Consider the following 24,370-nt stretch of genomic DNA (forward strand, 5'->3'; position numbering starts at 1 on the left):
CATCACTGGCAACAGACCCCACTTAAGATATTTTATTTTCGCGGTGAGGTACCATCCGTTAATAAGCTCAAAATCGAGGGCACATCCGTCATATCCGGCACCACCTTCTTTCTTCTAGCGATCTCCTCCGTGCCTCTTCTTCACCTCGAAGACAAAAAGAGCCCCGAGAAGAGAAAAAAAAAGCTGGACTCCACACACCTGTGGGCTTCTACTGCGAGTCCGGCAGTTTCTTCTCCTCCACGCGAAGGCGGAATCGCTCCCACGTCCCGAGAGAACCCCGAGCCGGAAAAGTCTCCCACCGCGGTGGCGGCGCCGTCGGCAGTCGCCGACGATCGGCGGCGGCGGCGGAGATGTTGGAGGACCAGGTCGCCTTCCTGCTGCAGAAGTACCTCGGCAACTACGTCCGGGGGCTCAGCAAGGAGGCCCTCAAGATCAGCGTCTGGAGAGGTGAGGAACCCCCGCTCCCGCCCGCTCCCCTTCCCTCCCCCGTCCCCACACTCGCTTTAGTCCGCTCTGCTGGTTAGCTGGTTCAGTCCGATTGGTTCCTCGCGGGTGATCAGGGAAGCGCTCGCGGCTGATTTTGGCTCGTTTCTCAGTTCGTCTGCGCGGCTTTGCTGCTTGTTGCTGTGAGTAATGTTTCTAGTAACAGTGGTGGACTGCTATGGAACGGCTGTTGGGAGGTCGAACCTGAGCTTAGTTTGGTGCGCATGCTTCGTTTTGGTAGGCGGCCTCCGGGCACTGTCTGTTGGTGTTACGTCGTGTTTGTTGTGAATGGATGCAATGGGGATGACATTGTAGCGAGCTTGAGCTGTTACTGTAGGTGGAAGTTAATTTTGGATGCTCCGGTGCAGTCACTCTGTTCCCCCTCTGATCATAGAACTCTTTATTCTTCATTTATTTTCGCACTTCATATTTTGATTGCCGAGAGAATATTCATGCAACAAATACATTCATGTTGCGGTATGCCCAGCCAATTGGGTATTAGGATTTGATGGGTGTAATGGGTGGGCATTGGTTATATATGTTCAGAGAGGATCCAACATTTTTTTTCATATTCCAAGTGCTTGTACTTGCAGTTGTAGTATTGAGACATTGGGCAGTGTTGTGATGGCTTACTGTATTTTGTAGAGCTTACTTGGTGGTAATTCACTGGTTGCATCAGTTAGAGCCTAAGAGCATCTCCAGCCGTTCGGCCCCCCAGGGCGCCGAAAAACTGCGCCCTGGGGGCGAGCCGGCGCTAGTTTGGCCCCTGGGGGCGGCCTAGCTCCCAGCCACGGCCCCAGGCGCCCCCAGCCTTGGCAAATTCAAACGTAGTTCATTCCCGCGCCCAAAAATAAACGCCACAATCCGGCGATCAAGCGGTGATCGGCGGTCGATGAAAAGTTCGGCGTACAAAAATCAGAACAGAAACGCGCATCAGACGGCGAGGTCGGCCTCCGACGTCGGCGGAGTCAGCGTGCGCGGGCTTGACGGGGTCTCTGTGCTTGGCGGCGTGGCTTCTGCGCTGCGGGCAGTCTCGGCGGCATCATCGGTCGGGCTTGTTGGCGGCGTCGGCGTGCGCGTGGGTGTGGGCGGCGTCGTCGTGGGCGTGGGCGTGGGCGTCGTCGTCGAGGGAAGCTGGTCCAGGATGAGGCCGACATGCGCCCTGTACCACGCCTTGACCGCCTCGTCGGTGCTCTGGAGCATGTCTGCCCCGCCCAGCAGGAAAGCCAGGTCGGTGTTCCTCTTCTTCGCGGCGTTGTTGGTCCGGAGTAGGTTGAGCTTGACGGCGCTTGTCGACATCAACGCCGACCACCGCGCCTCGGTCTTCTCTTCACGAAGGACGGCCCGGGCCTGTGCGTCGGCGAGGCAGTGCTGGATGGATTCCTGCACGCGAGCGGTGGCCGCGTCGGCGTGTTTCCCCTTCTTGGCACCTTTGTTGCCGTCCGGCCGTCCTTCTGACGTGCCCGGAGCCAGCGCGTCCGGCTTGTATGTCTCCTTGGCCTTCTCGAGGGTGTGCCGGACTTCCGCCCACTTGTCGCACTTGTCAATGCGCTTGTAAACGTGGAGGTACTTGAACTCGGCGTCGTTGTTGCTCTGCCTATACAGGCCGAACATGCGCAGCAACTGCGCGGGGACGAACAAACAGTTGGCGGGCGCACACGGCGAAGAGAGACGGGAGACCGGCGAGGCATACCTGATCCTCAATGCTGGCGCCGCTCTCCGGGCGAGCGGCCACCTCCTCGACGACACCATGCCATTTGTTGCACGCCCCCTGGATGCGCCCCCAATGGTTCGCCATCGCCTTCGACCCGCGCTGCATGTAGACGCCTTTGAAGTAGGGGTCGACGAGCTTGCGCTCGTCGAACTCGGCCTTGATGCGCGCCCAGTACGTGTCGATGCTCTGGTTCGCGCCGGTGGTCGGGTCGAGGCAGACGACTTTCCATGCCTCGGCGAGGCATTCCTCCTCCTTGGACGCCCACTTGATGCGCGGCTCGGCTGACCTGGCCGTCCGCTTCTTCTTGCGCCTCCTCGCCGGCTCCTCCTCGTCCTCGTCCTCTTCCTCCTGCTCCTCCTGCTCCTCGTCGCCGTAGACGTAGCCGAGCTCACCGTCCATGCCGCCGCCGAGATCCACCGCCTCATCCGCGGTGAACCCGGGAGACGCGGCGGCCGCGGCCGATCCTTCCGCGATGATGTTGTCCATGTCGGTCTCGGTCTCGTCGGCGTCGCCGAGGTGCGAGAAGGGCAGTGCGCAACGGCGGAGAGGGGGTGTCGGGGAGAACGCGTACGCGGGCGGCGAGTAGTTGTATGGAGGGTACTGCACGCCGGTGAAGGCGGGCGAGGGCGTGCGCTGGGCCGGGTGTCCATGGGGGAACGTGACATTTGGGTTGAACCCACCGTGCACGTCCCCGTCGGCGTAGCCCGGCGATCCCCATGGCTGCGGCGTCGGAGACCCGACACCTTGCTGGCCCCAGGGCGCGTACGGCGCGTGGTTGCCAGGGGGATTCATCATCCCCGCGCGTGCCGCCTCGGCCTCGGCCTGGTCCGCGGAAGTGGCACCCGCAGCTGCGCGTGCCGCGTTGTCACGGGCCTTCTTGGCGAGGGCCCTGTTCCGCCGGTCGGCGGTGACGGCCTCCCGTCGCTGTACTTCTACCCTCCAATCGGCGTTTGTCATGCCCGGCGGCTTGGACGGCGGCGCCCTCGGCTTCCTCTGCTTCGGCTGGGCGACGGAGGCGGTCGCGGTTGCCGCGGCGCGGGGGACGACGTACTTCTTCGGTGCCATGGCGGCCGGCTGGGAGGCGAGCGGGAGAGAGAATGGCGGGAGGAAAGGAGAAAATGGGAGGGAACTGGGGGAAAAGCGGGGAGAAACGGCGGGAAGAGGCGCTCGACTCGCCGACAGGGCGGACCCACGCGCGCCTTTTCGCTTGTGCCGGCGCCCCAGGCGCCCTGGGGCGCCGGGTTCTGCCTGGGTCCGCCGGCACCAGATTCGGCCCGAGCCGGCGAAAAACGGGCTTCTGGGGGGGCGACTGGGCCGTTTTTTCGGCGCCGTCGCGGCAAAAACGCCTGGGGAGGGCCTGTTGGGGGCGCGGCTGGAGATGCTCTAAGGGCTAGTGTGAGCCTTTGCCTGTTGGTAGATAGTGTAAACATGCCACTGATGTTCCTGAACATATATACTCATGTCACTTTGTCAAATATCTCCATTTAGTCACTCAAGGATACCCCTTGAACTTACATGTTTGCAATAACAATGCATATGGCTGAACCCTGAAACTCTGGATAACATATATCCCTGAGATGCTGCTGTGCAACCAAATATGCTTAGCGTTGTAATCTTAGTACCAAATGTGTCTGTACCACATGGAACAAACTGCATATGTAAGATGTATTTCATTTTGAAGCCAGGCACTGTATTTTGACCATGCCTGTCCTATTCTGCTGATCCTCAAATCTGATTGACTGGAACACGGTGATGGGATACACTCATCTGGACTCTGGCCAAAAGAAGAGAAATATGATTTTATGGTGGGTCATCCTATCAATGGCAGAGCTACGGGGTGGGTACGAGAGCTGGCTGCTGGCACTGAACCATGCCATGCTGTCTACAGACATCGGCGAGGCCCTGGATCCCATCCTTCAGCACATCGCGTCCCCTTTTACATGCCCATGTCAGATGATTTTTGGGAGGAGAATGTGATATATGCATTTCCTGGTCCCCACTAGTGGAACTTGCTTTCTCAACCAACAATAGAGAGTCGGGAAGACAATATGAGTCAGGGTATTGTTCACTTAACTGATGTAGGTTGTGTGCATAAAGTCAATGGAATTGATCCTCTATTATCAGTTTTGTTAAAAGTAGCAAAGTTTGTGAAACGGAGTGTACACAGTCAAGTCATACAAAGGACTTGCTTATCGCCAATTCATGAAAGAAAATCTTGTGATATTTGGAAGCTGTAGAATTAACTGGTGCTGTAGTGGAATTGGGCAATGGGTGTGTCTGCTGGGCCAAACATTTGCTTCAGTGGTTGCCATGTTGAGATGATCGTGAGCCAATACACATTCTGCGCACACACGTGTGCACATGTGTTCTCCCTCTGCTGGCTATAGTTCATTTCTGTTAATGATATTGGCCATCTTCTACTTCATGTGTTCTCTGCAATACTATTTCAGGTGATGTGGAACTCACAAACATGCAGTTGAAGCCTGAGGCGCTCAATTCATTGAAGTTACCTGTGAAAGTCAAAGCTGGTTTCCTTGGTTCAGTTAAGCTCAAGGTCTGTAGTAGTTACTTAGGTTAGCCGCATCATTTTGCCTTAATTGTTGATGTCTTTTTTTGTGTGATATGATCGAGTATGCTAAAGGATGATTGCATAAATGATTATTAGGTCCCTTGGAGCAGACTTGGCCAAGAGCCAGTTTTGGTTTATCTTGATCGTATTTTTATATTAGCTGAACCAGCAACAGATGTTGAAGGTTGCAGTGAGGATGCTGTCCAAGAGGTCAAACGAACTAGAGTTAGGGTGAGCAATTTGTGACACTAGTTGAGTTATTTGGCAGTTGTTGCCTGAACTGTGTATTAGTGATCTACTGTTTATTGAAACAGGAGATGGAAATGAAATTATTGGAGAGCCAGCAACAACTGAACTCCGAACTGGTACGTGTTGGTACTTGGCCTTTTTGTAGTTGTGTGTATATTTGTGTACTGTGATGATGAACTACCTACATGGCTTGGATATTCAATCTAACCATGTTTTGCCTGCTGTTGTATGGGTTGGGACTTGGGAACCGACCATGTTAACATGATTATGCTTTATTAAATTTTTGACTCAAACTTTTCATCATCCCTGAAGAACTCGTCATGGCTTGGGTCTTTCATTAGCACTGTGATTGGAAACATCAAGTTATCCATTGGCAATATTCACATCAGATACGAAGACATAGAGAGGTACTTCAATTTCTGTTTAGTGGATGTATCTTTCAGGGTGCATATAAGAATACCATGAATTTTTTTCTGTAGCAATCCAGGCCACCCTTTCGCAGCAGGTTTGGTACTTTCGAAGCTGTCAGCAGTTACTGTGGATGACCATGGGAAGGAAACTTTTGCCACTGGTGGAGATTTGGACCGAGTGAAGAAGGTATATTCTCCTAACTTCACAACATTTTGGTTCAGTCATTAATACTGGTATACAAAGTAATACACAAGGTCTACTGGTTGCTTCTGCGAATCCAGACTTCCCTTTACCCATGGATTATTCTTTCCTAAAGGGAGGTGACGACTGGAAACCACTTGCTATGGCTTCTGAATCGCAGAATAGACAGCTATTGTGGACAATACTAGGTGTTAAAGACGAGCAATTCAAACTCCTTATTTTCTCATACTGCGTTGATTCTTTACACAAATTATTCTGCACGTCTAGAAGGGATAATGTGTTGATGTTAACAGAGAATGCATCCTTCAAGTTACAGAAAGATTGCATGTTCCTCCCTCAGATTCATTTACTGGGCCTTCTGTTTTGCTTCTGATAGTCGTATTTATGATTCTTGCATTTTGATAGCTTATATATGATGGTTTTGCAGTCTGTTGAACTTGAGAGTCTGGCGCTGTATTTTGATTCTGATAGCAGTCCTTGGAGCGTGGATAAACCCTGGGAAGATTTACTGCCTTCAGAATGGAGTCAGGTAGCTTACAATTGTATTTGCTAATAAATAAATGTAGGGCTCGAGGGTAAAATTCTGCATGTAGGCAGTTGTCTATTTTACAATATCTAACTGGAAAGCTACATGGTGAACCTTGAGGGCCAGATACTGTGCTGTACTGAGGCATTGGAGGACTTGTGCAATCTCATTGATTTTGTCTAATAATTTTATTTTCGCTTGATGAATATTTACTGGTTCACAAAATGTGTTTCAGGTTTTTGAGTTCAGAAAGCAAGATAGTTCTAGTACTGCTTCAAAAACTCACACTTACATATTAAGACCTATATCTGGCAAAGCAAAATATACAAAGGTACACATTGATGAAGCGAAGAGAAGCGGACAGGCATTGCAAAATGCTGCTGTTGATTTGGATGATGTTACTTTGTCTTTGTCAAAGGTTTCTACTCTTGGCCAACCACCCCTGTCTTCTTTTAAATGACAAAGCAGCAATGCTAATGGTAGACTGGTTTCTTCAATTCAGGATGGCTACAGGGACATCTTGAAGATGGCTGATAATTTTTCTTCTTTTAATCAACGGCTGAGATATGCTCATTACCGGCCATCTTTACCAGTGAAATCTGATCCGAAGGCTTGGTGGAAGTACGCATACAAAGTAGTGACTCATGAAATGAAGAAGGCAAGGTATATGGGCTCTACACACCTTCTGTGTGGCTTCCACTTTGTGTATGGATTATGTGTTATTGTTTATCATGTATAGGTATTTTGTTTATCAGTTTATAGTTATGATATTCTCCTACATAACAAAGGATTGTGTCTGTATTGTGGAGGAATGGTCATTTATGTTTGGGTTGACTTAACAGGAATCCCTACATGCCTACTGAAATTTTGTTTCAATCGTGATGAGACTAGCATTCAGTGTGAGCCGATCAACGTACTGATAAAACTGCACTTCCGTGCACACAGTGAAACATATATGTGGAAATAAATTGAGCATTAACAAAGGAACCAAGCCACATCAGTTGCCAAATTTCCAATCGAACCTTATAATATTTTTAGAAAATCAGGGATCCTTCCCTGCCTCCATTCTATTCAAGTGAAAAGTCCCAGTATTACAATTGATTTTAGGTATTACGACATTATAGTATTATCCTTTAGAATACTCATTGGATAATTCTGTTTCGTGAAGCACCCTTCATAATTAATTATATATATTCGATGTTGAGTTCGGCCTATTGACTATATGATGTAATGTTACATGGTGTACTTTTTTTGTGCCTGATTTTCTCATTGGGTTCGTGTTGATATATCTCGTTAATGCAGTGGAAGTCTATCTTGGGAGCAACTACTGAGAAACGCAAGACTTCGAAAGACATATGTATCTTTATATGCGTCCCTTCTGAAGTCTGACATGAGTCGTCCGGTTGTTGAAGATAATGAGGAGATTAATAGCCTGGATCGTGAACTAGATATGGAAGTTATTCTGCAATGGAGGTAGTACGTTTGTTCTTTGAGACATGCTCTATGAAGATTATCTTGTAGATATTCACCGTTAAGGATTTGTTTCAGAAGTTCATAATAATGTGGAAGGAGGTCTATCTGAATACTGATATGTTCCATTGGTCCTTCTTAAAATTACTTCATGTCTGACATGTAAACCTTATGTCACATGATATTGCTACTATCTTGCATGCAACTGTTGCATAATATCTCTTTTCGAACGCGCTGTTCATTCCTTCCGAAGTTGTTCTTTCTTTAAAGACATATCTGAACCGTTGAACAATGCATGCACGGTTCTGATGTACAATGAATAAGTTTTGAACCACTGAGGAGAACGAACCATAGAATCATCTAATGAACATTGCGCAATATGGCTTTTTTTTTTCCATTGAATTTGAGCTATGTAGTTTCACTCCAATTGTTTCAACTGCATGATCCTCTATGAGTTGCTCATTGGTTAATATTTATCTTTTTTTCCTTTGTGAAGGATGCTGGCCCACAAGTTTGTAGAACAGTCAGCAGAAAGACAGCATGCTCAACAAAACAAGAAGCAGTCCTGGTGGTCATTTGGATGGTCTGTCTGATCTATACAAACTCACATTCGCTGTATTGTACAATTGTGTACTAATTACTTCTTCCGCGTATAGGACTGGCTCTTCGAAGGATGATGGAGACTCGAAGAGTTTTAGTGATGAAGATTGGGAAAGGTTAAATAGGATAATCGGGTACAAAGAAAATACGGAGTATATTCCTGCTCAACAAGATATGAAATTGATGCAGTTTTATTTTGAAATACGCATGAAACATAATGCATCAAGGCTTATCATTGATGGTTCAGAGTGCCTTGCTGATCTTTCATGTGAAGATTTCCGCTGTAACTTGAAAATGTATCCAGAGGCAAAAGTTTTTGACCTGAAGCTTGGTTCCTACAAACTTTTATCTCCATATGGCCTGCTGGCTGAGGTTTTACCACTTTGTTCTTCTACTTTTACCTTTATTCAAATCATTTATGACTGAACGATATCATTATATGTCTTACCAGAGTGCAAGTGTTGTTGATTCCCTTGTTGGTGTCTTCTCCTACAAACCTTTCGATGAGCAACTGGACTGGAGTTTTACAGCCAGGGCTTCTCCTTGTTACATAACTGTGAGTTATAGTTATCCTTTAAAAACCTCTGGTGTGCACATGCTTGTTTTACCCTTTGATGATCATTGTTGTTCTTCCGGCAGTATTTGAAAGATTCCATTGACCAAATCGTTGCCTTCTTCAAGAGTAGCCCTACAGTTAGCCAGACCCTTGCACTGGAGACTGCTGCTGCTGTACAGGTATATACTCATAATTCACTTGAAGCACGATTTGTTTATATGATAATGTGATTGATTCTTCTGCATCTCTTCTATTGAGTAACCATATCTTTTGATTTGTGAAGATGACATTAGATGAAGTGAAACGCACCGCTCAACAGCAAATGACACGTGTTCTAAAAGATCAGTCCAGGTTGGTATGAATTATTTTACTACTGAAAGAACTATTCTTTGGTGGGCACCAGAACGATACTATAGGATACCAATTTTTAAGGGATTGTGGGCTAAACAAGATCTTAGCGGTCTTCTCGGTACCTGTCTATTACATGGATCCCGCATAGGAGGGTATGCGTATTGAAAGTAGGGTGAGCAAGCGACGCTAGGACCAAAAGTCTTATGTCCTGGCTTCTTCTCTTTATTCTCTTGAGGGATTTTAATGGTAGGCGGAAGATACAAATCTAGATGGGATTTAAACTAGTAATGACGATGATGCTCCTCGAGTTCGATGTATCAGTCGTGCGCCTTGAGCGGTAGGGTTGGTTGTTGTGGCTTCAGCATAGCTAGTGTTTCACAGCGCTCTCTGGGTCTTTAAATATGCGCCTTGTTTTGGACGTTAAGCCAAGATCTCCAAGTTCAGCTCATAGACGACTCTGACCTAGGGATTGAGATCCTTAGTTGGTTGAACTTTGGATTCCTCGCGGTGCCTTCCTCATCCAATATGAGTCCTAGCCCTGTAAAATAGGGTACTGTTGTTCTAGAAGATCCCCTTGTACTCGTATACAGATATGTTATCATATCTTATACAGAAACGTTTTTTTAGATGTATTCTTGTGTATTCGTGGACTGGTCTCTCAGAATCCTACTTTTCATAGAGATGTCTCTTTATTTGCTCTGCCGGTAATTGTTGTTGTGAGTAATGACAAATGATTATTAGTAGCCATAACCTAGCAATTAAATTTGGAGTTGTCTCTTTATTCGTCCCATACAGCTAACCATTTTCATAGAGATGTCTCTTTATTCGGCCTATGAAGCATATTCAATTGCAACAAGGGGAGAGTGTCTTAACTACCTTACTTCAGCCTGAAAGACAAGAATACCCAAAACGAGATTATATTATATTTTTCAATACTATCAACTAAGCCGATTTAGGTTATCAAGGCATTGTTGATATACATTTCAATTACTTCTCACATTTATATCTTTTTTTCCGATGCTAAGTACTCCCTCCGTCCCAAAATGTAAGATCATTTTTGACACTATGATAGTGTAAAAAATGGTCTTACATTTTGGGATGGATGGAGTATTATTCTAAAATGGTTAGCTGTATGTTCTTTGTATTGGTTTTTCTGAATGGCTATTGAATCCACATATAATCTTCGCTAGGTTTTCACTGAATCTGGATATCGCTGCTCCTAAAATTACTGTTCCTACCAAGTTCCGCCCGGATGATGTACATGAGACTAAGCTTTTGCTTGATCTTGGAAACTTAATTCTTCGGACAGAGGTCATGTTTACTCTTTGAAGTAAGACTTTCATATCTACAAGTGGTTGAATTTATCTGTTGCTGATGTTTCTTGTCACTTCAGGAGATATGGGATTCATATTCTTCAGAAGAGCAGGATATGTATTTGAATTTCAATTTGGTGCTCAATGATGTATCTGCATTTCTGGTGGATGGTGATTACCATTGGAACGACACATCTAAAGAAGTTAATTTATTGCCAGTTATCGACAAGTGTGGAATTGCTTTAAAGCTTCAGCAGGTGCGCACTAGTCCACCGCCCGCCCTCCCCCCAAAAGAAAGAATAAATAACAGTGGGTATAACTCATCCTTCTGTTACGCAGATCCAGGTAGAAAGTTCACTATATCCTTCCACAAGACTGGCAGTACGGGTGCCTTCCTTGGGGTTTCATTTCTCTCCGGCACGCTATCATCGATTGATGGAGATTTTAAAGATTTTTCAAGACACCAATAGTGAGAATAATAGTTCAGACCTTGCACATTTGTGGGATCAGGCTGACTTTGAGGGATGGTCTTCTCTTCTTACATGGAAGGTTTGCCTTCTATTCTACATAATTGTATACTCCTTCTATCGCTAAGAGATTAAAATAGAATCCATCTGTCACCAGTTGGTAGCTTTCTATATCTAATTGATAATTCCCACCACCCCTTCGGCGTACTGTGCACCCTACTGCCAGTGACCTGTGTCTTACGTTCAAAATATTCCCTAACATAATAACTAAAGCTGCAAACCCTCGTTGTGCACATTATCTTTGCTCAGAATTTTAATCCTGTGTAATCCCAAATTTTAAATAATGGTGCCCACAGGGCAATTTTAAAGTAGACCTCTTAATAAATTTGATATTACTATTTCTAACAGTTCTCTATGACCTGTTATTAGGGTGTTGGAAACCGAGAAGCTCTTTGGCAACGAAGATACTTGCGGCTAGTGGGGCCATTTCTCTATGTATTTGAAAATCCAGAGTCTACAACATATAAGCAATGGTCCAGGTTGTGCACTTTCCCACACTTACTTATTATGCAAATTTTGATTTAGAGCTACTGTTAAAGTTGAGTTTTCTAGCTTGTAAGTGATTTTTGTTTTTGTTGAGATTTTTACGTCAGTAATAGGTGCCTTGATTCTTAGATATTTTTATTTCAATGTTGGTTGCTTCAAGACTTCGTGGTGATTCAGCCTTGTGACATTATCACATGGCTTAGTTTCTTCGATGTTTCCATAAAGGAGCTCAATCCATTTTTGTCTATGCCTATGATAGTGATAGTGATGTAACCATGTAATTGACTTGTGATATTTTTTATTTGTGTTATGTGCTTGGATATTTGTTTCGAGTTTAACTTTTCATCTATTTGTGTTGCGGTGCAGTTTAAGTGGGAAGCAAGTTCATCAGGTTCCTACTGAGCTTACAAATGGTGTGCAAAATATTGTGGCACTGCATGACTCTGGTCAAGTCAATCCCAAGGAACGGTGTAGTAGCTGAGCTTATTATATTCAGTTCATTAGCTTCTAAAAGATTGTAATCGGGCATGTTAGGAATGGTTTTCTGCATTAGAAACGGCATGTCAGAATTAACACAACGAACAACTACAGCAATGAAGAGTCGTAGGCTCTCCTTGCAATCCCTTTGACATAATTGATGATTTCAATTGATTTTCTTGTACAGATTCTGGAAGATACTGGTGCTTTGATACTGTTGTTTGACAGCGAGGAAACAAGAAAAATATGGCAGAACCGCTTGCAGGGTGCTATATATCGTGCATCGGTACTCCCATTCCCTTTCCCCCCTTTTTTTGCGTAGGTTTCCATTTTGTCTTCTATTGTTATCCAGATAATAACTAGCATACTTGCAGGGTTCTGCCACAGTTTCCAATTTTCCTGAAGCTGCTTTCACATCAGAAGCTCGCTCTTTCAAAGGCAGTCTTCCTGATGTTGTCAACATAGAAAAATTGTTTCTTGCTGGTATTCTTGATGAACTAAAGATCTGTTTTTCGTGTGGCTATGAGGTATTTCTTTCTTACCCAATGTTCTTTGTAATCTTGAATCTATTGTTAATGATGTAACTTTTACTGTTTGTAGAGTAACCACAGGCTAAAAAAAGTACTACTGGCCAAGGAGAGCAGCTTGTTTGAATTTCGAGCAGTTGGTGGTCAGGTATACCTGTCTCTTATGTACATGCAGTCCTTGATACGTGGTTCATTTTACTTACACAATTTTTTGTGTGCAAACAAATAGGTTGAACTCTCAATGAAGGGTGGCAACCTACTGATTGGGACTATTTTGCGGTCACTGGAAATTGAAGATCAGTATTTTTACCCAGGGAGTCCTGTACCAAGGTACTTGGCAAGGTCCTTCATCAACAGTATGCAAACCAAAGAAATCCCCACTCCTGCTCGAAAGAATAGTTCAGAAACTAAAGGCACCTCACTAAAGAAAAGTGACAGCGAGGAAAGATTTTTTGAAGCATCAGATGATTTTGACGAATTTGGAACACCTATGCTAAAAGAGAGGAGTATATCAGATTATTTTAGTTCCCAAGATGTTTTACCTACTGGCCTACCTTCCTTGCAACCCCCTGCATTTAGTCGAATTCCTGGTTTGTTACCAGACAGTGAAATTAAAATGGTTGGATTCACTTCAGAAGGAAGTGGTACTTCTGATAGTTTTGTGAAAGCTCAGATTGTTATATATGATCAGCAGTCTCTCCAGTACAACAACTTGGACACCAGGGTAAATATCTCAATATCTAAAAATTATTCAGTACTTAAGGCTTCAAGTACTCCCTCCGTCCCAAAATTCTTGTCTTAGATTTGTCTAGATACGGATGTATCAAGTCAGAGGGAGTATGTATATAAACTGAGCGGGTTCCCAACGGCAGTTGTGATATCTGACTTTTCCTTTTATTACCAGGTGGTTGTAAGTGTTGCTACTCTAACCTTCTTTTGTCATCGGCCAACTGTCCTTGCAATCATGGAATTTATGAATGCTATCAATCTTGCAAATGACCCTGATAGCGATAAAGATAGAAACACAGATGATATGAAGTCTGATAATGTTATCGAGGAGCCTAAATCTGATCTGGAGTCAGAACCTGTCATAAAAAGGTTGCTGTCTAAAGGTAAAAGCAGAGTAGTTTTTCATCTTACATCAAGCATGGCAGAGGCACAAGTATTACTTATGAATGAAAATGGTGATCTACTTGCTACTTTGTCACAAAATAACCTCTCAACTGATATCAAGGTATGAGCATGTCTAGCTTATATGATTGATTTTGGTTTAGTTGACCTTGCATGACTGACTATCTTTGGTGTTATTTAAGGTGTTCACATCCTCATTCAGTATAAAGGCTGCACTTGGAAACCTCAAAATAAGTGATGATAGTCTTCGTAGCAACCATCCTTACTTTTGGGTCTGTGATATGCGAAATCCAGGAGGATCTTTTGTGGAGGTACTACCATGTTACTTGTTGTATTATTTGAGTCACTACTTGACTAGATGTAGCTCTTAACTTCTATACTCCACGTCTTCCTATTCTTGAATAAGCATTTTTTCTGACTTGAGGAAGTAAGGTAATTCTTTAAAACTTTGTGCAGATCGACTTCTGTTCATACAGTGTTGGTGATGAAGACTACTGTGGGTATGACTACAGTCTTGTAGGGAAGCTCTCTGAAGTTAGAATTGTTTATCTTAACCGTTTTGTTCAAGAGGTATGCTATTTAAAGCTCATCTATGTTCTCCTTTTTGTCAATGACCTAAGGGTTCTCTCTTCTTTTCTTTATGTGTGCAGCTTACTGGTTATTTCATGGGTCTTGTCCCTAAAAGTAATGATGGTGTCGTAAAGCTAAAAGACAATGTAACTAACTCAGAGAAGTGGGTTAGCAAAACTGATATGGAAGGATCGCCTGCCCTCAAGCTGGATGTTTCTTTCAGTAGACCTATAATTGTTATGCCTCATGATACTAATAGTCATGAGTAAGGATATCTCTCTGTATATGAATGTTTTATATTCACCTATCTTTGTTGCATTTAATAAATGGTTATTTATGGTTGCAGCTTCTTGGAGCTTGATGTCCTGTACATAACAATCCAAAATGAGTTCCAATGGATAGGTGGTGACAAGAATGAGATGGGTGCTGTCCACTTGGAAATTTTAACAGTTACAGTAAGTCCACTGCACCTACATGTTTTTATTTGGACGGCCAGCATAGGGGCCCAACCTACTAAAACATTTTATAATATCAGAAAAAAGCATATACAAACAGGGATTAGCCTAGCCATTGCCCATTGAGAATCTTGGATCAGAAACTTTTACATGTATGCTAATTTGGGGTTGCTCCATCAAATACAACTGTTCAGCAATGTTTCATACTTGTTCCTTCAAGTTTAAAGTAACGGACAAAGAATAAAATGGAAGGGTGAAAATGAAACCACACGTTAAAGGTTTCATTTTCACCCTTTAACGTGTGGTTTATCATAAGCTGTCTTCTCTTTAGATCTGATGAGAACAAATTGTTTTCAAGCAAAACCCCTTTTTTGGGAGTTTCCGCTCACAATTTGGAAGGTGTTTACAATAAAGTAAATGTGGAATGGTAGGAATACTTTAGGGGATAGAGTACAATTTCCATCAGACTATTTGTTTATATTTCTGAGGTCTAGATTAAAGTGGAGGGAGCTATGTTGGTGCTGTTGTGGTATATATTGTGTTTGGGTGATCATCTTCTAAAAATAAGATTTGTATAAGTTGAGGACAATCCTGTAAATCTCATTGAAGCTGTCTTCTTCACTACCAAAATTCGACACGCTTTTGACATTAAACCACAATTGATCGTGCCTATTATGATTTATCTCGGAGGCATGATGATACCCTGCGCCTATACCTTGTAGTAACCTTCACTGATAACATACTATATCCTTCTGTTTTGATGTATTGATGAATTATATGTACAATATCTTTCATGTTGCACTTCTCGTTCAGCAGTGTCAGTTTGACAGTTGCAAGTCTGATTACTGTTCTTGTTACTGTTGATCTTATAATTATTCTTATAGCTGTCGTTGCACACATTGTAGGTAAAAGACATAAATTTAACCATTGGTATGGATATGGTGCGGGGTGAAACTATAATACAGGATGTGAAAGGTCTCTCCGTTGAGATTCATCGATCATTGCGTGATCTGATGCACCAGTTGCCAGTGGTGGAGGCAGCAATTAAGGTAGCATACTTTCTCAGAATGAATCTTTACTTAAAATTCCATGGTTAGATTCCATGGTCATAAGAAATGTTACTATTTGCTTCTTCTTTTAATTGGAATGCCATTGTGATTTCATCCACGATGTGTCAGGTGGATGTCCTGAAAGCAGCATTATCCAATCGGGAATATGAAGTTATATCTGAATGTGCGGCGTCAAACTTTGCTGAGGCACCACATATTGTGCCTGCTCTGGATGGCCCTCGAGATGGAACTTCCACATCGGAATCTCATGTTTCTGCATCTTCTGTTTCTTCTGGAAGTATTCAGGACCTGTCCCAAGATACAGAAACATGGATAGCAAATAAATTTTCTGTTTCAATAAATCTGGTCGAGCTTTCTCTGCATTCAGGATCAACAAGGGATTCCCCTCTGGCTAGCGTGCAGGTACACATATTTAGCACTTCATTTCCATGTGCAGTCCCTCACTTTGAGTTGTCTCATAAGTCATAACCATATTGAGTCCTGGTTTGAACAAACTTGTATAATATAGTACCACCTGTAATAGTATCACTGAAACTGCAGTGCCCATTCTTGCATTTTTTACTTAATTGAACTAGTATACATGATAATATAGTATTCTGTTCTCAGGCAAGTGGTGCTTGGCTTCTCTATAAATCAAATACACGGGAGGAGAGTTTCCTTTTCGCGACACTCAAAGGCTTTTCTGTTTTTGATGACCGTGAAGGAACAAAAGATGAGTTAAGGCTTGCCATTGGGAAATCAGCAACAGTCAGAGACACATCATCTGCTGATGGGTATGATAACCCTAATGAACTTGATTCAGGTGAACGAAGGATACAAAAGGATCTAGGCCTCGAGCCAATCCCCTCGATGCTCATTTTTGATGCCATCTTGCGAAAATCCTCGTCTTCTGTCTCCGTATGCGTTCAGCGACCCAAGTTTCTTGTGGCTCTTGACTTCTTACTAGCAATAGTCGAGTTCTTTGTGCCATCTGCGCGCAGCCTGTTATCCAATGACGAAGACAAGGACCTTCTACACATGATATCTCCAGTGGTGTTCACTGATAAAGTTTATTACCAGGAGGATTCAACTTTTAGTCTTTCACCTCAGAAACCTCTGATTGTTGATAATGAAAAGTTTGAGCACTTTATCTATGACGGAAATGGTGGTAAATTATATTTGCGGGATAGAGAGGGGGAGATTCTTTCAAGCCCTAGTGCTGAAAGTTTCATCCATGTGCTCGGTGGTAAGACATTGCAATTTCGAAATGTCAAGATAGTGGTAACGTTCTATGCTTTCAATCTTTTTTGTTTCTACTTTCTTCTTTGCAATATACTTTTTGTCTCATTTTAAAATGCAATATGTTGCTGCAGAATGGTGAGTATCTGGACTCCTGTGTATCTCTTGGCAGTGATTGCTGGTACTCAGCATCAGAAGATGACCATGTCTACCTAGTAAGAGAAAATGCGCCCGGAAAGGAGGGCCTCCAGTCAATTCTTAATGAGGAAATTCCGGAAGGCATTGCTGAAAATGAAAGTTCTGACAGATCAACAGAATTCATAATTGAACTACAGGTATTGTTTTTCATATCTAGCCATGGCTGAGATAAACTTGGATTTTATTTTGTAGGCTCGAATCAGGGTTTCCTCGAATCAGATGCTTTGATTCTTCAAAATCGTTTGTGAATGGTTTTGCTATTTTGTACATATCATCATCAAGATCCTGGATCTTGTTACAACAGTGCTTCCTTCTGGTAGTTCAGTAGCGGTTCCAGGTGGTTACTGGTGATAATAAAAAAAAATGCTGTCCAAACAGGATATTTGGAGTTTTGAGTTCGTATCTTGCTTCATTTTTGTTTAAGGTCGAACTTCTATGCCCCACTAGGCACATATTTTTCCACTTGTTTTGCAATGGATTGCCAGGTGTTTAATGAGGCCTGCCATAGCCGTTTGTGCCTTATTGTGGCAGTTCCACATTCTTTGCATGGAAATTTCTCTAAGCTATTAATCCTGCAGTTCGTCAACATGTTAATGTAACTGGATAGCTCAAATACATAATTTTAAATTCAAATATAGCCATTGCTGAATCTGCAATCTTTTAACCCTGTGTGGCTATGCCAGTAACTGGTGTCGAGTGGTACTCAGTTGGTTATAACTGGGTGTGAATTTTGAAGCATTCATACATGATTCCGTTTATTGATTGTAAGCTCACTTGATCTTCATCTTCTCAGGCTATTGGACCAGAGCTTACATTCTACAGCACATCAAGGAATGCTGGTGAAAATGTGGCGCTATCGACAAAGGTTATTCATGCCCGTACAGATGCATTTTGCAGGTTAAGTTTTTAATGCCCCTAGGATAAATGTAGATCTCTCTTCTTTTTTATCTTAGAACTGACCTAAACCATTCAGTAAAAATAGACTGAGATTAAGACCATGTTATGGCATTTTAGTGGCCATTGGGAATGCATGTCTTTGCTTCCAGGGAGTGCATAATGCATTTCCAAATGCATGAAAGAAATAGCCATGAACACTGCATACAATATTATGTACAGCTGCAAAATTTCAATATCAAAATTTTCCATGATGTCGAGGACCAATGAAATTAATACATGGTCTTACTGTAGATGCGCTGTTCTTTTTTGGGCACTGCACAGTATGGACTTCTTCTATACTGAAATCTTGTCAATAAAGTAACAGTTGTCACAAATTAACAATGGATGTCCGTTCTCAACAGCTGCACATTGCCTCCTTTCTTTTATAAATGAGAAATTTGAATATACAACTGCAAATTGGATGGAATGGATTATGCTGTTGCTCATAGCCAGATTGTGCACTTTATATAGATATCATATTTCCATCCTAGCAGAAAATAAATTGATAGTCAATTTCCAGAAAATTACTATATCACACCTTTTTATGGAGATTTTCCCCCGCAATCCGGCATATGCCAAGGATTGTTACCTAACTCCTCAGCATCTTAATGGCGCAATTTGAACTGCAACACATATTTATTCTAACTATTTGTTATGCTGCAGGCTTGTAATGAAGGGCGACAGTATGGATATGAGTGGACACATACTTGGTTTAAAGATGGAGAGTAATGGCATCAGAGTCATAGAACCCTTTGACATGTCCATGAAATACTCAAATGCATCTGGAAAAACAAATTTGCATCTGCTGGTTTCTGAAATATATATGAATTTTTCCTTCAGTATTCTGAGACTATTTTTAGCTGTTCAGGAAGAAATTTCAGCATTTCTCAGGATGTCATCAAAGAAAATGTCAATGATGTGTTCTCAGTTCGATAAAGTTACAACTATGCAGGGTAAGACAGAAGCTGATAGTCTTGTTATTGGATACTCCTAGTGTTTAGTCCACAGGCATCAAGTCTTATGGAATTTGACTTCGTTTTTAGGCAATGTGAAGGATGAAGTTTACTCTTTTTGGCGACCACGTGCTCCATCTGGATATGCCATTTTCGGCGATTTCCTCACCCCAATGTCTGTGATTACGTTTAGTACTTCTGTTTCTCTTATATTTCTCATTTGATGGGACGACTTTATTGAAATTGATCATTTGTTTCATCTTAGGAATGACCCCCCAACTAAAGGAGTCCTTGCTTTGAACACAAACGTTGCAAGAGTGAAAAGGCCTTTATCATATAAGCTAATCTGGCAATCTGGTTCTGCAACAAATGAACTTCATCATGACAACAAAGATACAAAAAATAGTCTCTCTATGATTGACCAGCTATGCTCTGTTTGGTTACCTGTAGCGCCTGCGGGCTATGTTGCCTTGGGTTGTGTAGTTTCAGCTGGAACTGCTGAACCACCTTTGTCTGCAGTTTTTTGTTTAACTGCTTCCTTGATTTCTTCATGTGGTCTAAGGGATTGTATTGCACTGAGGTAAGATGAACAATACCTTCTTTTTATATTTATTGTGCGTCTATAGAAGATGCTAATCACAAATTATATTTTTGTAGGGGTAATACTAATACGTCATTTTGGCGCGTTGATAATGCTTTTGGTACCTTTTTACCGGGGGATCCTGCTAATGTCAGTGTGCATCCAAATGCTTACGATCTTCGCCACATGCTATTCAATAGTGCGGATTCATCTTCGAAGAATAGCTCTAAAGGGAAAGATAGTCGGAATGATGATGCCTCTCAGATAGAGAGATCGGCGTTGACTTCAGGTCGGCTGTTTGAAGCAGTAGCAAGCTTCAAACTTGTTTGGTCAAACGATGGAATGTCTGCGCCAAAAAAGCTCTCAGTATGGCGTCCAATGATGTCGGAAGAAATGTTTTACTTTGGGGACATCGCTCTTAATGGGTATACTTGATATGATACACTTTTCATCTTCCAATGTTTTTTTTTTGTGATATGCAATTTAAACATAACTCTTAATTTAGGTATGAACCTCCGAATTCAGCTGTTGTCCTTCGTGATACTGGTGAAGATACCTTCCTAAGAGCCCCAGAAAGTTATAAGATTGTTGGTCAAATTAAGAAGCACAGGGGTAGAGATGGTATATCATTTTATTATCCTCAAGCTCCACCTGGTTTTGTTGCTTTAGGATGTGTTGCATCTAAAGGTCCACCAACAAAAGAGGATTTCAGTATGCTAAGATGTATTAGAAGTGATATGGTGACGGGAGGTCAATTTTCTGAGGAAAGCGTATGGGACTCACGTGGCTCTAAAACATCTGAAAATTTTAGTTTATGGACTGTGGATGAGGATGCTGGTACATTTCTTGTTAGAAGTGAATTTCGTAAGCCTCCAAGAAGACTCGCTCTGAAGCTTGCTGGCCCCCCTATATCTAGCAGTTCAGATAACATCATTATTGATGCTGTAATAAAAACGTTCTCTGCTGTTTCCTTTGATGATTATGGAGGAATGGTGAGTCTTGTCCAAGTTCACTTCAGCAACAACTGCTATCAAAATTTGAGATGTTTAACTGTATGCAACGATCAGTGGCTTTTTCCTTTGTCTAAAGTTTTAGCTAGCTGTTTGTCTGGTGCTGATTTCCCACCAGTTGTTGGTTACTCTTTGTTCTCATATTAATTAACCTTTTCTTTTCAGATGGTGCCATTATTTGGCATATCTTTTGATGGTGTTGGATTTAGTTATCATGGGGGTCCTCACCATCTAAATGCAACTGTGAGTTTGTCGTTTGTGGCCAGATCTTATAATGACAAGTGTAATTTGTGGGAGCCCTTCATTGAACCAACAGATGGATTTCTTAGGTAACTCCTCCAGGAATTAAATCCTGCAAGATACACATAATTCTTGTTGGTATCTTTCTTCTTTGCAACATACTTGTTTTCTGTAGTATTTTCTCAGCGTTTCAAGCTCAAGGCAAACTGTAGACCTTTTCTTTGTTGTGAAGTTTTATTACTCCCTCTGTAAACTGCAAAAACGTCTTATATTAGTGTACAGAGGTAGTATTAGGTAACTGTTTGAGCCTGGGCAAGAACAGGTTTGTTCTGGTTTACCTTCCATCAGGCCATAGCACATGTACCGTATTAGAAAGTAGACACAGAAATCACAGACTAAATGCAGAACTGTTATACTGCTAGCTGGCCCACGCCAACAGCAGGTAAGATGCACAGTAGGATCGGTGCATGGAAAGGAAGGATGGTATTTGTTTCTTTTTGGTTCCATGAGTCAAATTTGATAAGATTATACTGATTGCGTTATATCTTCAGTTCAAGTTGTTACGGTCTCTGTCGCCTATAGAAGGGGAGGCCAAACATTAGACTAGATTGTTCTAGCTGCCTTGCCCTACCTTATAACAAGAGCGGATTGCTTTCGTTATGGTGTTTTCGATTTGTAAGTGGTATTCATTTTTCTCGCATTTTTAGGTACCAGTATGATGTGAACACACCAGGTTCTCCTGCGCAACTCCGTATTACTTCGACACGGGATCTGAATTTGAATGTGTCAGCTTCAAATACAAACATGTTATCACAAGCTTATCTTAGCTGGAGCAATATTACCCTTGGTGATGAATTATACAGGAAGGTAAATCATTTCTGTTTTCTTCTGATTATGTAGCCGTTTCTCTTTTTTGTGCTATCTTAGGCTATAATATTCTGCTATTTTGCCATCTGTTATGTTATAAGAACTTTTCTCACTTCTCTTGTCTGTCCATCTGTCCACTCATTAAGTGTTGTTTAATTCCATGACCAGGAAACATCTTCCCCTACTCAGGGATCAATTCTTGATGTGCATCAGCGAAGGAACTATTATATTATTCCACAAAACAAGCTTGGTCAAGACATATACGTAAGAACAACTGAATATAGGAGCTCAGATATTACTCTGTTGCCATCTGGGGATGATAGATCTATAAAAGTTCCAGCATCAAGGGATCTACTGGATTCTCATTTGAAAGGGAAATCTGCTAGGTTATATCGTCTGATGATAACTGCTATTATCGCAGATGCTGAGGCAAGTCTTTTCTTTTGCATCCCATTATGTACTATTTGATGCTTGTCTGTTGGCAAAATGGTACTCCCTCTGTCAAAAAATGTCTTACATTATGGGACGGAGGGAGTACTTTAGATGTAAACTCTTCATTTTTTTCTCATTACATTTGGCCGTTAGCACCTGAATATATTATGCTAGTATCTCACACTTAGAGAACAGTATGGCAGGACATACTTGCTAACAAAATGTTGTATAAAGTTTACAAGGTTCTGCAGGAACCAAAGCACATCCGAAAATCCTAAACATCACAAGTAAATTGAAAGATGAAGGAAATACAAACAAAGTATGTAAGTAACGCGCAACTAAAGCTGCAAGCAAAATGAGAATTTGGTATATTAGGTACGGAGGGAGAATATCTATTAACAACACCTCCTCCCATTAGCAATATAGTGTTACTGTTACACAAGAGTTATGACTTATGACCCTCATGGGCCAACACTTGGCCAGATGGGCCACATTGGTCAATTCATCCTATGCACATGTCATGCTCAATTCATATGCTAGACCTGTCCAAACACCGGGCTGTGCCAGAAAAACTCAGCCTTGTATGGCAAGAATCAAGTCTGGCCTCCCTGAAAAAGGTCAATCTTAAATGCTGAAAAGTTATTATTCTTTGAATAGATAGCATTGTATTACCATTTCCTGAATTGAATATCAACTGTAATTTTTTCTGTGTACGAAATCGTTGTTTTATTTGGGCTCATGGGTGAACATCTAGCCTGAGTTGAAAATTTGGCCAAGCAGGGTTCCTTGAACAGCTCTAACATATGCTCATGTGGTGCAATGTTAGTGCCAACCCAGTTACACTAAGTGGTTCCACCAGTCCCGACTGGTTACTGACCGTAAACTAAGTGGGCATAACTTGAAACCGATTTCGGTTGTACTTAGCAATGTGACTGGCGATGACCAGTTTGCAGGAAAAAATGTTGGAAGCTGTACCATTTCATACATGTTCTAGCCCACATTGTCTGACAAAAAAGTGAAGTCGAGTCTCCAGGTGCTGATAGCCAACTTGGGGAAACCTGAAAAGTCAGCTAGAAGCACTCACAACCTGGAGACACTATGTAGAGATTTGGATTGCATTCAGTGTCCAGACTTTCAGAAGACCAGCCAGCTACGGAGTTGCATGCGTTTATCAGCCAGTGATTGCAGGTTTAGATATGCCGATGATGGTTCCGTAGCATCTTATTGTTAGGAATAAGCAACTTGTATTCCCATGAGGCCATAGGCCGATATATATACATGTACAGGTGTGGTACATATGCAGGAAACCCCTTATACTACACCATGCAACTGACTCAGGATATGAACCGGATAAGAGATGTCCGGACGAGTGACAGCTAGATAGACAAGACTGCCAACGAGATGACGATAACGCGTCGGGTCAGGGAGAGGATCACCATCAGTAGCACGAAGGTGAACATTGAGCTCCATAGGAGTCTCAACAGTGCGCTCGTCAGAAAGAGCAGCACGAGCAAGAAGATCCTGGATATACTTTTCCTGGGATATAAAAAAGCCATCAGAGGTAGAAGAGACTTCAATCCCAAGAAAATAGCGAAGAGGTCCAAGATCAGACATAAGAAACTGCTCACTAAGACGGGCCTTTACAAAGGCAATATACTCGGGGTCATCCCCAGTGATGACCATATCATCAACATAGAGAAGAAGAAGAGTCCGGCCACGAGGAGAAAGGTGAATAAACAATGCGGGATCATGAACACTTGCTGAAAAACCAGCAGTAGTGACCACAGAAGCAAAACGCTCAAACCAGGCACGAGGGGCTTGCTTAAGGCCATAGAGAGAGCGACGAAGACGACACACCATGCCATCAGGAACAGAATACCCAGGTGGTGGCTGCATGTACACCTCCTCACGCAGCTCACCATTAAGAAAGGCATTCTTAACATCAAGCTGAGATATAGACCAGTGGCGTGCAGAGGCAACGGCAAGAAGTGTACGAATAATGGTCATATGGGCCACAGGAGCAAAAGTCTCGTCATAATCACGACCATGCTCCTGCTGAAAACCACGAGCCACGAGACGAGCTTTGTGACGCTCAAGAGAACCATCGGAGCGAGTCTTAACCTTGTAGACCCACTTACAAGTGATGGGACGGACTCCGGGAGGAAGAGAAACAAGATCCCAGGTACCGGTGCGTTCAAGAGCAGCAATCTCCTCCGCCATCGCAAACTGCCATTCAGGATGAACAACAGC

General features: G+C 42.9%; 1 protein-coding gene across 2 annotated transcripts in view; it reads left to right on the forward strand.

Annotated features, from left to right (window-relative positions):
- Positions 1–121: 121 nt before the first annotated feature.
- Positions 122–24,370, forward strand: part of LOC109732134 (uncharacterized) — a 39,682-nt gene continuing 15,433 nt past the window's right edge. The window contains exons 1-42 of one of the 2 annotated variants that reach the window (XR_012182403.1): positions 122–447; positions 4,648–4,751; positions 4,863–4,997; positions 5,081–5,131; positions 5,328–5,422; positions 5,495–5,612; positions 6,055–6,156; positions 6,389–6,571; positions 6,656–6,816; positions 7,456–7,626; positions 8,120–8,206; positions 8,280–8,595; positions 8,675–8,779; positions 8,863–8,958; positions 9,063–9,130; positions 10,321–10,441; positions 10,524–10,700; positions 10,783–10,992; positions 11,340–11,449; positions 11,823–11,917; positions 12,119–12,219; positions 12,308–12,460; positions 12,534–12,608; positions 12,690–13,184; positions 13,365–13,694; positions 13,774–13,902; positions 14,048–14,161; positions 14,242–14,426; positions 14,508–14,616; positions 15,522–15,665; positions 15,795–16,088; positions 16,293–16,946; positions 17,039–17,239; positions 17,896–17,999; positions 18,702–18,991; positions 19,082–19,166; positions 19,257–19,571; positions 19,649–19,996; positions 20,077–20,563; positions 20,747–20,910; positions 21,529–21,688; positions 21,857–22,117. Coding sequence is in view for 1 of the 2 variants with exons in the window: in XM_073496898.1 (XP_073352999.1) it covers positions 351–447; positions 4,648–4,751; positions 4,863–4,997; positions 5,081–5,131; positions 5,328–5,422; positions 5,495–5,612; positions 6,055–6,156; positions 6,389–6,571; positions 6,656–6,816; positions 7,456–7,626; positions 8,120–8,206; positions 8,280–8,595; positions 8,675–8,779; positions 8,863–8,958; positions 9,063–9,130; positions 10,321–10,441; positions 10,524–10,700; positions 10,783–10,992; positions 11,340–11,449; positions 11,823–11,917; positions 12,119–12,219; positions 12,308–12,460; positions 12,534–12,608; positions 12,690–13,184; positions 13,365–13,694; positions 13,774–13,902; positions 14,048–14,161; positions 14,242–14,426; positions 14,508–14,616; positions 15,522–15,665; positions 15,795–16,088; positions 16,293–16,946; positions 17,039–17,239; positions 17,896–17,999; positions 18,702–18,991; positions 19,082–19,166; positions 19,257–19,571; positions 19,649–19,996; positions 20,077–20,563; positions 20,747–20,910; positions 21,529–21,688; positions 21,857–22,117 (7,800 nt within the window). In the remaining variant the exon portion in view is untranslated. The remainder of the gene's footprint in view (positions 448–4,647; positions 4,752–4,862; positions 4,998–5,080; positions 5,132–5,327; positions 5,423–5,494; positions 5,613–6,054; positions 6,157–6,388; positions 6,572–6,655; positions 6,817–7,455; positions 7,627–8,119; positions 8,207–8,279; positions 8,596–8,674; positions 8,780–8,862; positions 8,959–9,062; positions 9,131–10,320; positions 10,442–10,523; positions 10,701–10,782; positions 10,993–11,339; positions 11,450–11,822; positions 11,918–12,118; positions 12,220–12,307; positions 12,461–12,533; positions 12,609–12,689; positions 13,185–13,364; positions 13,695–13,773; positions 13,903–14,047; positions 14,162–14,241; positions 14,427–14,507; positions 14,617–15,521; positions 15,666–15,794; positions 16,089–16,292; positions 16,947–17,038; positions 17,240–17,895; positions 18,000–18,701; positions 18,992–19,081; positions 19,167–19,256; positions 19,572–19,648; positions 19,997–20,076; positions 20,564–20,746; positions 20,911–21,528; positions 21,689–21,856; positions 22,118–24,370) is intronic. The other variant, XM_073496898.1, reaches the window with a different exon arrangement.

Source organism: Aegilops tauschii, chromosome 1, assembly GCF_002575655.3.
Source record: "Aegilops tauschii subsp. strangulata cultivar AL8/78 chromosome 1, Aet v6.0, whole genome shotgun sequence".
In the NCBI taxonomy this organism is placed as follows: domain Eukaryota; kingdom Viridiplantae; phylum Streptophyta; class Magnoliopsida; order Poales; family Poaceae; genus Aegilops; species Aegilops tauschii.